Consider the following 12,175-nt stretch of genomic DNA (forward strand, 5'->3'; position numbering starts at 1 on the left):
CAGACTGGGAAGAGATGTTGATTAGCACGATAATATCAGTAGCTTACATTTTTGGAATGTTTGCTATGTGCCAAGTCGGATTTTACAGATGAAAAGGCTGAAGCTCAGATAAGGTAAGTCACCTGTTCAGGGTCACACAGCAAGAAAGTGGGTCCTACGCAGAAGCCAGAGCTGCTCCCGCCACCCCCCCACCCCATCCCCCAAGGGGCCCCCAGGCCCTGGAGGGCCTCTGCCCTCTCTAGCCAGGCCTGGCAGGGCGGCTGCCTCCCTCTTATCTCAGCCCAGGCTGCCTGCTGGTCCCGCCCCCTCGGGGGAGCTGCCACTTGGAGGCGCCTGGCCGGGAAGGCCTGGTCAGCTGTGTCCGGCGGAGGCAGCTGCTGACCCAGCTGTGGACTGTGCCTGGGGCGGAGGAAGGGGGGGGGGGCAGGAGCCCTGAGCCTCCAGTGGCAGGGGCTGCATCATGTATCATCTCGGGGCACCCCTCTGGCCTGGAGTTGGCTTCCTCTGTCTCCTACTCGCTGGGGCAACCTGGGCTCCCCCACCCAACCCACCGGATCCCAAGTTTGAAAGGAAAGGTAAGGGTGGAGCTGAGTGTGGACCCCCGCACTAGGTCCTGGAGGGCAATGCTGGGGCCTGAACTTCCAGCCTGGGTCCTGGGGGCTATGCCAGGTTCTGAGCCCGAGTCTGTGTCCTGGAGCCCCAGCTGGTGTCTGAACCCTAGACTGGGACCTGATATGGCATACTGCGGGTCTGTATCCCCAGACTGCGTCTGCGGGAGAAGCTAGAGAGAGGCGTAAGAGTCCTGTTTTATCTTCTCAAGGAGTCTGACACATGCTAAACACTAAATGGGGCAGGGGTGGTGCTGGTTCTAGACCCTGTAGTCTAGAGTCCCCAAGGGGAGGGGACCTAGCCGACCCTCCAGTGGGGGAGGGAGGCTAAAACCAGGGTCCGAGTCAGAGGGGCCGGGCCGCAGGCGTCTGTAAACACTGTTTGCATGCGGGCGCCATATCCCTGGGTCCGCGGGGTTGAGGGAGCGGGGGCGGGGGGCACGGTTGGCGCTATCGGGCAGCCGGGAGCCTGCCGGGGCTGATAGGGGACCCCGCCTCCTGCACACACACACTCACCCTCACGCACGTCCTGGGCTGGGGCGGGGCCGGCAGCGGGAGGCGGAGGCCTTGAATGCTGCGCCCAGCTCAGCCGGTCGCGGGGTGGGCGGGCGTGTGTGGGGAGACAATAAGACATTCAACCTACGCATGGGAGTTCGGGGGGCAGCACTTCTGCAGACCCCTCGAAGGGCCCCGCTGGGGTAGACAGAGGGGCGGGGCATTTTTCTTATCGGTCCGCACAGGCGGCAGGAGGGAGGGAAGGATGCTGTGGCCCGAGGACGGGGTTCGGGTCTCCTGACCCCCTCCCCTGGCCCCCATCCCCAGCGGCCCTTCTGACAGCCCGCGAGCCTGAAGAGTTTCTGTGCTTCACCGAGAGGTTGGAGGATTTGGTGTGTTTCTGGGAGGAAGCGGCAAGTGCCGGGGTCGGCCCGGACAACTACAGCTTCTCCTACCAGCTCGAGTGAGTCCGACGGGGCAAGTGGAGCGCCCCACAGGTGGAGGGGGCGGGCGGGCCGAGCAGCGCTCCCCGGAGCTCGCACCTTGGGACTTCTGGTGCCAGGGGCCTGATGGCACCTCCGCTGGTAGTCACTACTGGGAAGCCCACGGGGTCAGGGCCGACACGCTGCCTAGTGGTCGGGGCTGGAACACTCCCGTGATCACTGCTGGAGTGCGACCCCAAACTTCAGGGCTGGGACAACACCGCTCCAAAGCAGGACTAAGGCGTCGCGTACGTCGGGGCTGGGACGCCCCCTGGTGGTAGTGTCCAGAACACACCCTCGGTCCCGGCAATGCCTCCCAACTTGCTCCCTACCCTCGCTGGTTCCTGGGCGAACAGGGGTGAGCCGTGGAAGCCGTGCCGCCTGCATCAGGCGCCCACCACCCGCGGCTTGGTGCGTTTCTGGTGCTCGCTGCCTACAGCCGACACGTCGAGCTTCGTGCCCCTAGAGCTGCGCGTCACTGCGGCCTCCTCGGGCTCTTCACGCTACCACCGTATCATCCACATCAACGAAGTGGGTAAGAGCGCTGGGAACGGGAGAGTGTTCGGGAGGGAGTCCCAGTCTCCGCCCACCTGAGCAACCCCTCTCCACAGTGCTCCTAGACCCTCCCGCTGGGCTGCTGGCGCGGCGGGCAGACGAGGGCGGCCATGTGGTACTGCGCTGGCTCCCACCGCCTGGGGCACCCATGGCAAGCCTCATTCGCTATGAGATGAACATCTCGGCAGAGAACGCCGCTGGTGGCGCGCAGAGGGTGAGGCTCGCTCCTACGGCCTAGCCCCAAGGGCTCCAGAGTCGACAGGCCCTCTAGGTCCCACCCAGACGGTCACCACGGCCCCGCCCCCATGGCCTCGCCCCTCCACCTCCCGCCCAAGACAGCTCCACGTCCACCGACTTGTCCCCTTTCCCAATGTCCCCTTCCCCCAGCCCACCCGGACTCAATCCCACTAAACCCTTGTCCCAAACCCTAGACTTCTTCAGGGCCTATCCCCTCTGTGCTCTGGCCCCGCAGTTAAATAGCCCGAGCCCGCCCTCTTCTACCTGGGGCCCCATCTTGATTGGCCCCGACCCTTCCTGGGCCCCGCCTCCTGCTTTCATTGCCCGCCTCCCCATGCTTGGGCTCGGTTCTTCCTTTCTCTGATTGGCTCGGTCCCTCAGGGCCCACCCTCACATACCCTCCTTTGCCCGCCCCGCCCCTATTGGCGATACCTCTCACCTGGTCCCCGCCTCCAGGTGGAGATCCTCGACGGCCGCACTGAGTGCGTGCTGAGCAACCTGCGGGGCGGAACGCGCTACACCTTCAAGGTACGCGCGCGTATGGCCGAGCCGAGCTTCGGTGGCTTCTGGAGCGCCTGGTCCGAGCCTGTGTCGCTGCTGACGGCTAGTGGTGAGGCCCCAGGCAGGGGTGTAGAAGGGGCTGGGCGGAGCATGGGGCAAGCTCACCGCCCTGACCTCCTCCCTGCTCCCCAGACTTGGACCCCCTCATCCTGACGCTCTCCCTCGTCCTGGTGCTCATTCTGCTGCTGCTGGCCGTGCTAACCCTGCTCTCCCACCGCCGGTGAGCGCCCCACTCGGCACCTGACTCAGATTCCTCCCCACCAACGTTCTCCTTTCCCTGTGGGAACCTAGGCTCAAAGAGGGGCAGGCACTTGCCTAGGGTCACACATGAGGAGTCAGTGGCAGGACTGGGATGCAAGCCAGGTCAGACGCAGACTCTTACTTAAAATTCTCCGCTCTTGGGCATACTTTCACCTGGTTCTCCTCCTACCTCAGTGGCTGCCCCTTGTTGGCTTCCTTTGTACTTTTTCCCCATTTCATCAACTTCTGTAAAATCAACCAGATGGGCTTACTGAAACGATTTAACCCCAAGTGCCTCCCACCCCTGTTGTCAAGCTCCTTAGATGTTTTACGATATGACCAGCCATCCTGAGGTTTTTGTAATTCTAATTACAAACCATGTGTTTTCACACCCCCAAGGCTTGGTACATACTGTTCCTTCCGCCAGGAATGTCCTTCTTGCCATGTCTGCCAAGCAATCTCCTCGTTGTCTTTCAAGGCCCTGTTCATTTACTTGGTTGGAAAATACATACTGAATGCCAACTGTGTGCTAGGCACTGGGGAGAAAGTGTAGAACAAGCCAGACATATCACTGACCTTGTGGATCTCATAGCTGAGTCACACAACAAATAAGGGAATCAACATATATTTGATTATAAATTGTGATGAGTGATATCACAGAAATTAATGGGGATGGGGCCATGACAGGATAGTCAGGGAAGGCCTCTGGGAGGTGACATCAGAGCAGAAACCTGAAGTCTGGTAGGAGGCAGCCACATGAAAAGCAGGGAGAAAAACCAGCAAGTGCAAAGGCCCTGTGGTGGGAATGAGCTTGGAACATTGAAGCAGCTGCAAGAAGAGCTGTATGGTTAGAGAAGAGTGTGTAAGGGGGTAAGTGGTGGATGATGAGATGAAGGAGGTGACAGAGGTCATACCATGCAGGGTCTTCTGCAGGGCTGTGGGGAGGAATCGGGACTTTATTCTGAATGCATTGAGGGACTATGGAAAGGAGTGAGGAGGGAAGTAACAATGGACCTTCAGACAAGACTGGGTGGGTTTTAGACGGAGCATATTGAACTCCTATGCATCCTTCAAAACTTTGTTCCAGTTGCCCTTCTGTAGAGCCTGGCAGATGCTTTGGCCGAGCCCCTGTTCCTCAGCCCCACACACTCCTATGCCTTCATCATGATCACAAGGGGCTAGGAGTATCTTTGCCCTGTGACTGGTGCTGAGGGGGTGCTGGTGAATGTTCAGTGACACATGCCCAGGTATTCGTTTCTTTTGGCTTCACTAGGACTCTGAAGCAGAAGATATGGCCTGGCATCCCAAGCCCCGAGAGCGAGTTTGAGGGCCTCTTCACCACCCACAAGGGTAACTTCCAGGTAGGTGGCCTGGTTGTCCCCTCAGGGCCTGGGGTTTCCCTGCTCCTGTGGCCGAATTCCCGGTCTCTGAGCAGGCTGCTGCTGTTTCTCCAGCTGTGGCTGTACCAAACCGATGGCTGTCTGTGGTGGAGCCCCTGCACCCCCTTCACAGAGGACCCACCTGCCCCCCTGGAGGTCCTCTCTGAGCGCTGCTGGGGGGTGACACAGGCAGTGGAGCCAGGGTCAGATGATGAGGGGCCCCTGTTGGAGCCGGTGGGCAGCGAGCATGCCCAAGACAGCTACCTGGTGCTGGACAAGTGCTTGCTGCCCCGGAGCCCACCCAGCGAGGACCTCCCACAGCCTGGTGGCGATTTGGACATAGCAGCCATGGATGAAGCCTCAGAAGCATTCTCCTGTCCATCCGCTTTGGCCCTGAAGCCTGTGCCAGAGGGGGCCTCGGCTGCCAGCTTTGAGTACACCATCCTGGATCCCAGCTCCCAGCTCTTGCGCCCGAGGGCACTTCCCCCCGAGTTGCCCCCTACCCCACCCCACCTAAAGTACCTGTACCTCGTGGTGTCTGACTCTGGCATCTCAACTGACTACAGCTCTGGGGGTTCCCAGGAAGCCCAGAGGGGCTCATCCAATGGCCCCTACTCCAACCCTTATGAGAACAGCCTCATCCCAGCCCCCGAGCCTTCACCCCCGAGCTACGTGGCCTGCTCCTAGGACTCCAGCCCTCAGATGCACAGGGACCCAGAATGACCTCAAGTGCTACTCCAGGCCCAAGATTTATCCGGCAGGGTCAGTGAGGCCTGCTGACCTTGGCTTTCTGCTCAATTCATCCTGGTCAGAAAGTCACAACCTTGCAGTATTTTTAAATGTACAGTCTTTTGTGTAGATATATAAATATATATGTTTTCTGTCACGGCTTCTATAAATACCTGTAAGCCCCATCTTTTCCCTGGGCCCAGGCCATAGGAGAAGCAGTAAAAGGCCTTGAGTTCAGTCTGAAATTCTGACCTGGCAATCTGAATAATAATAATAAAATGAATTAGTTAGTATGTTATGCTAGCTGCCCTAACACTGAGTGGCTGAACACATTAAATATTTTCTCTCATTTCTCAATTCAAACAGGTGGGCAGCTATCCCTGGGATGAGTCAGAAGCCCAGACTGTAACTTTAATATCCCCCAGGGCTACCCTGGGGTCTTTAGATGGATCCTCTGCATCCTGCCAGCCAACACGAGAGAGACAGCAGAAGATTCTGTGGCCTTTAGGGACCTAGCCTAGAGGTAGGCGCCATCTCTTCTTCACAAATTCTACTGGTCAGAAATGGTCATGTGACCCTAGCGAGAACCATGGACAGCTGGGAAATGTAGTTTAGCTGTGCACCCAAGAGAGAAAAGCTGTTTAATGAGCTGCTAGCTAGTCTCTGCCACTAATAATAATACCAATGACATTCATTCCTAGGGCTTTATTCTGAATCAGGCCATGTCCTAAGACAGCACTCTGATGACACCAAATGTCATCAAGTGGCTCAATGGGAGTTCTGGTTTAACCACTTTTAAATAGTTTGACATAACCTAGGAAAGCTGAACGTATGCATACCTTCTACTCCAGCAATGCCACTTCTATGTATGTACCCTAAAAACCCTCACACACATGAACCAGGATATGTGTACAAGAGTGTTAATAGCAGTAAATAAGTCAATCTGATGAGTAAATTGGGGTATAGTCACCCAAGGAATTATACAAAGTATGGAAAAAGGAATGAATGAAAAAATGTGGCTGAATGTTTTCTGTATTTTGGCTGCGCTGCATGGCATGTGGGATCTTAGTTCCCAGACCAGGGATCAAACCCGTGTCCCATGCACTGGAAGCATGGAGTTTTAACCACTGGACCGCCAGGGAAGTCCCACGGCCGAATCTTAGTAACAATGTTGAGCGGGAGAAGAAGGAAGTCTCAGATGACATTTATCATGAAACTCTTTACAAAGTTCAAAACAGCAAAGTTAAACAATATGTTGACAATATGTACAAGATAATGCTATATTTATGAGAGAAAAAGCACTTTATAATCTTTAGGTCTCTGAATTTGCATCTGTCCCTGAGGTAGGTATTCCAGCCACGGAAACTGAAGCATAGAGAGGTTGTCACACTCCAAACCTCAAGGTTGGCCTCCAGAGCTTGAACCCTTGTGCAAGCTGGTGTCACCAGCCTGCGTGGGCCACGGGGTGACTGTCATCTCTCCATCTTGTCGGAAAGTCACCCGCCACTCTGCCCTGGCACCCAGCCCACCTGGCTCCAGGCAGGCTCGGAGGCAGTGCTGTCCTGGGCCTGGTGCATCGGGCTGCAGCCAGCACTGGGCAGGGAAATACCTCTGAAGCAGTGCCAACTGCAGGGCAGTCGCACTGTCTCCTTCCTCCTGGGTCTGGAGGGCCACAATGAGCCCACAGCCCCGGCTAGACCCAACCCGGTGGCTGAAGTGGGCAGCTGTGTCCAGAAGCAGGGCGGCCAAGTAGGCGGCTTCCTGGGACCCGGGGTCTTCCGTTAGGTACTCCTCCAGGCCATCGAGCAGCAGGAGGGAAGGGGCTGGCCCCCGCGTCTCATGGGCAGAGCACAGGAGCCGGAGGAGCTCACGGGTTGAGGGTGGGTACTGGAAACGGATCTTCTAGAGAGAGGAAAAAAGGAAACGGCCAGATTCATCACAGGAAGCCAGGCTCTCAGCTATAGCAGCCCTGCTTCCTTGCATACTTTCCTGGACGGGGTTCTCACTCCCCAGACCGCTGGTTCCAGAGTGAAGCAGCTAGCTCAGAGTGGTCGAATATTCTTCTGTTCGCCACGCCCGCCCCCCACCCCGTTTTATTTTTTGTTTTTCTAATTCTGCACTCATCACTTCCCGGTATTAGTTAAGAACAAGGTATATCGTTTTGTCAAATCTCTAGGGCAATCTTTCCACGGAAAACCTGCCCATAACGTCCGACCCCAGCATTGACTCCAGCGGCCCAGCAACTCTTGTCCAGACCCGACCCATGTTTAGCCCCGCCCCCTACTCGCCCCTGACCCCAGTCTTTGGGCGCCACCTTTGCTAATTCCGCCCCCTCATTGGATGGTTTCTCACTCAATCTTAACAAGCTTCGCGTAGTCCCACCCCCAACTCGTTCCAGACTCCGTCCCATAATGCCTGCTCCGGCTTGCCCTCCCTTCGTCTCCGCCATTGGTCTGTCTCTGCCTGTCACTCAATCGTCCATCCCCTCGCTACTGGCTGGTCCGCCTCTGGTCCCGCTCCGCCCCACCTGTAACCGCAAAGGTTCGAGCGCAGCTCCAATCCGGCGAGGCAGGCTTTGCAGAGGCCTCCGCGTCAGGAAGAGGACAGGGCCTCGGCCTTCCCCTGCCGCCTCCAGGGCCGCCGCGAATAGCAGCGCTGTCTTTCCAGAGCCGTGAACGCCGAGCAGCAGCAAAGGCGGTTCGGCCTCAGCCGTGTTCTCCTCCCCGGGGCCAGCCGCGCCGCCCGAGTTTAGCACCCGCCTCAGCGTCTCCGCCATTCGCAGCGTACCTCTGTCCAATCGGCGGCCCGTTCCTGTCCTTGATCCCGCCCAGGACGGGGTCGCATTGGTTACAGTGCACTTAGCTTCTCCATTGGTCCAGTGATCTGTTCATCAAAGCTAGATCGACGTTTCCTAGCTCCTCCCCCGGCGAAGGGGCAAATAACCTAGTCTGAGGAAGGAATGGAGGCCTTTGAGGGAGATAAGGCCCTTCCCTGGGTGAGTCCGCTGGCGGAAGCAGCATGAATACTATTATTCTGAGCTAATAAGCTAATCAGACAATACAAGGGTTGAGAGTTGGAGGGAGTAGGCCCTAATCACTGACACATTGCTTAAAGTCTCCTAGCCTCAGTTTGCTCACCTGTAAAATGGAGCACATGGTATCTCAGAGGAATATTGTGATGCGTATGTGTGTGTTTCTGCTGATGTTACCCAGTGACAATGAAGAAGGGGAGAGATGGAGGAGCTATGTGCTTGTGTCTCTCTCTGTACCTGAGTACTTGCACAAATGGGGGCGGGGGCTGCAGGCTTGAGGACATTCGTGTGCAAAACATCCGTCAGACAGCAAAGCAGCTGTCTTTGAGGGTCTCTAAGAAGAAGAGTCTCAGCTGGCCTCCTCGTTGGCCTGGGGGCTTCTGGAGTCCTGCTTGGGGTACAATGGGAGGCAGGACCATAGAATAAAAAAGGGCCAGGAGAGAAGAGGCAAAGATGAAGGGGCTGGGAGACTGAGGGAGAGCCACAGCACGACCTTGTTTGTCACGTTCACTTCGGTATCTCCAGTGCCCAGTCAGTGCCTAGGGCATTGCAGATTCTCAATACAGGTTCGTTAAAGGAATGAATGAAGAAAGGAAGGTAGAACTGATGAGAAAGTGGGAGAGAAGGAGGAACAAGGTGAATAATCAAGTGATCACTGGTTGGGTCTCTTCACCCAGACTTCTCCCCAGAGCTGCCACTCACGCCCTTGTTGCCCTGGCAACTCTGTCTCCTGGTAACTTCAAAGTGGTGCTGTTGCCAGGAGACCCAGGGGCAGGGCCGAACTGAGATTTCCAGGGCTTTCTCTCTCCCTCTGGGGCCAGAACACAGCTCCACAACATCCCCCAATACACCCACTCACAAAGCCGGGTACCCCCACATCCCTCTACAAATACATAGACACACACACACACACACACACACACACACACACACACACGGCATCTCTGCATATATATTCACTTCCAGAATCCCCATCACTCTCATGCTCACAGCCATGTCCTATCCTGACACAACGCATCCCATACACACTCTTTCCCACATTCATGCCCCCACACCCTTTCCTTTGCACGCATACAAAAACTCTGATATAACCATACCATTGTCACCACACACACACACACACACACACACACACGAGGCATGCTGTTACATTCCCCTGTCAAATGCACAACCTCAGCCCCATGGTTCACCTTACTTTGCAACACTCTAAATACACAAGCACCCAGTAGTGACACCCGACTCACACAGTTCCACACAGTTATATACATGGGAGTATGCCCAACACAGCCCCATTTCAAGTCCTTTGCACTTGCTGTTCCATTGCCTAGAGCACTCAGCTCCCAGATATCTATCCCTAGTTGTTTTCATTCCATTCAGATCTCTGCTCAAATATCACCTACTTAGGCTTTCCCTGACCACTTGTGTAAAGTCACACACCCTTCACTCTTTTTTTTTTTTTTTTTTCTTTTGTGGTACGCGGGCCTCTCACTGTTGAAGCCTCTCCCGTTGCGGAGCACAGGCTCCAGACGTGCAGGCTCAGCGGCCATGGCTCATGGGCCTAGCCGCTCTGCGGCACGTGGGATCTTCCTGGACCGGGGCACGAACCCATGTCCCCTGCATCAGCAGGCAGACTCTCAACCACTGCGCCACCAGGGAAGCCCCACCCTTCACTCTTTAATTGCTTATTCATCTGTATTTCTCTTCAAATCACTTCCAACCTTATGTATTTATTTTATTGCCTCTCTCCCCACGAGTATGTCAGCTCCACCAGGGTAGGGTCCCTCTTTCTTTCACTACTGGGTCCCCAGCTCCTAGAACAGTACCTGGCGCAGAGTAGGTGCTCCTAAATGTAGCTGAGTGAGTATATAGTCAGAGATGCAGACATCAGGTGTATCTCTCATGCACACGGTACTTCTTTCCCTCCCTTCTTAGGATCCCATCTTCATGTCCTGACAGAAGGACTCTTACCTTAGAGGGGCTCCCTGGAGGAGGCAGAACCGCAGGGTGAGGGAACAGGGAGGTGGAGAGCTCAGGGTCAGTCTGTGTTCCTCCCTGGTTTGTCAGCATCCTCAAGTGATTAGTTCATTCGTTTGGCAAACACTTATTGAGCACCTACTTTGTGCCCGGCCCTGACCTAGGAGGCACAGGTGTTCAGAGGTGAACAGACAACAAAATCTCTGTCCTGGTGGAACTGACATCCTAGCGAGGGAGGAGATAATGAAGAGTTTAAATAGTCTATGGGCAGATGATAAGTGTGTGCAAAAAAAGAAAAAAAGTTTGCACAGGGAAGGGAAGGGCCAATTGTTTGTTTGGTTTTTGCAATTTTGAATAGGGTGGTAGGGGCAGGCCTCCCTGAGAAGGTAATACTTGAGGAAAGGCTTGAAGGAGTTGAGAGAGGGAACTGTGTAGCTATGTAGGGGAAGAGCATTCCAGGTGGAGGCTCCTTCAAGTGCAAAGGGCTGGGGGCACTGGGAGAACTTTGGTTTTTACATAGAGTGCCATGAAGAGCCAACAGAGGGTTTGAGCACAAGAGGGTCATGGTCTAACTTACATTATAAGTCAGAGCTCAGTTTTTTAATAAATTTATTTATTTATTTTTGGCTGCATTGGATCTTCTTTGCTGTGCGCGGGCTTTCTCTAGCTTAGGCGAGCAGCGGCCAGTCTTTGTTGCAGTGAGTAGGGTTCTCACTGCAGTGGCTTCTCGTAGCGGAGCATGGGCTCTAGGCACGTGGGGTCAGTAGTTGCAGTGCGTGGGCTCTAGAGTACAGGCTCCGTAGTTGTGGTGAACGGGCTTAGTTGCTCCGCGGCATGTGGAATCTTCCTGGACCAGGGCTTGAATACATGTCCCCTGCACTGGCAGGTGGATTCTTAACCAGTGAGCCACCAGGGAAGCCCGGAGCTCAGTTTTGATCGAGTTGAGCTTGAGAGGCTGTGAGACTTACTGGGGCATGTTGAGAAGGCTTTTTTTTTTTTTAATTAGAGGATTTTTTAAAATAAATTTATTTATTTTATTTATTTATTTTTGGCTGCATTGGGTCTTCGTTGCTGCACACGGGCTTTCTCTAGTTGCGGCGAGCGGGGACTACTCTTCGTTGCATTTCGCAGGCTTCTCATTGTGGTGGCTTCTCTTGTTGCAGAGCATGGGCTCTAGGTGCGCGGGCTTCAGTAGTTGTGGCACACGGGCTCAGTAGTTGTGGCTCGCAGGCTCTAGAGCGCAGGCTCAGTAGTTGTGGCACACGGGCTTAGTTGCTCTGCGGCATGTGGGATCTTCCCGGACCAGGGCTTGAACCCGCGCCTCCTGCAGTGGAAGCACGGAGTCTTAACCACTGGACCACCGGGGAAGCCCTCAAGAAGCCTTTTGAATAAGCAAGCAGATCTTAGTCTGGATTTTCTTTCTTTTTTAAAAAAATTTTTTTTTATTTATTTATTTTGGCTGTACTGGGTCTTAGTTGCAGCACGCGGGATCTTCGTTGTGGCTTGTGGGATCTTTAGTTGTGGCATGTGGACTTCTTAGTTGCTGCATGCATGCAGGATCTAATTCCCCTACCAGGGATCGAACCCGACCTCCCTGCATTGGGAGCATGGAGTCTTACCCACTGGACCACCAGGGAAGTCCCTTAGTCTGAACTTTCTACCTAAAATTAACACCCCCCTGGGATGGGGGTGTGTGCAAGGCCAGGGCTGCTGTCTCCAACCTCTCTAGCGGGCCCAGACACTTCTTTGTGTCTGGCAGCCCCGCCTTTACCCTTTCTTGGCCTCCGCTTAACATCAGGACCACGGACAGCGCCAACCGGGTTGCGGTAGGGCGCTGTCCATTGTGCTGAAGTTTTGCTTCTTTCCTGCCCGCATGGAGGCAGC

General features: G+C 55.2%; 2 protein-coding genes across 2 annotated transcripts; one reads left to right on the forward strand and one right to left on the reverse strand.

Moving 5' to 3' along the window:
* The first annotated feature begins 321 nt into the window (after positions 1–321).
* EPOR (erythropoietin receptor) lies at positions 322–5,432 on the forward strand. The gene is made up of 8 exons (XM_065874688.1): positions 322–575; positions 1,431–1,566; positions 1,942–2,120; positions 2,197–2,354; positions 2,834–2,987; positions 3,071–3,158; positions 4,452–4,539; positions 4,633–5,432. Exons 1-8 carry the CDS (start codon positions 461–463, stop codon positions 5,242–5,244), a joined length of 1,530 nt encoding a protein of 509 aa, XP_065730760.1. The 5' UTR covers positions 322–460; the 3' UTR covers positions 5,245–5,432.
* Positions 5,433–6,474: 1,042 nt separating this feature from the next.
* SWSAP1 (SWIM-type zinc finger 7 associated protein 1) lies at positions 6,475–8,072 on the reverse strand. Its single transcript, XM_065875345.1, has 2 exons — positions 7,814–8,072; positions 6,475–7,188 (listed from the first exon to the last, which is right to left on the reverse strand). The coding sequence occupies exons 1-2, from the start codon at positions 8,060–8,062 to the stop codon at positions 6,685–6,687; spliced, it is 753 nt and encodes a 250-aa protein (XP_065731417.1). The 5' UTR covers positions 8,063–8,072; the 3' UTR covers positions 6,475–6,684.
* Positions 8,073–12,175: the final 4,103 nt, after the last annotated feature.

The sequence above is a fragment of the Phocoena phocoena genome, chromosome 3 (assembly GCF_963924675.1).
Source record: "Phocoena phocoena chromosome 3, mPhoPho1.1, whole genome shotgun sequence".
NCBI lineage: Eukaryota > Metazoa > Chordata > Mammalia > Artiodactyla > Phocoenidae > Phocoena > Phocoena phocoena.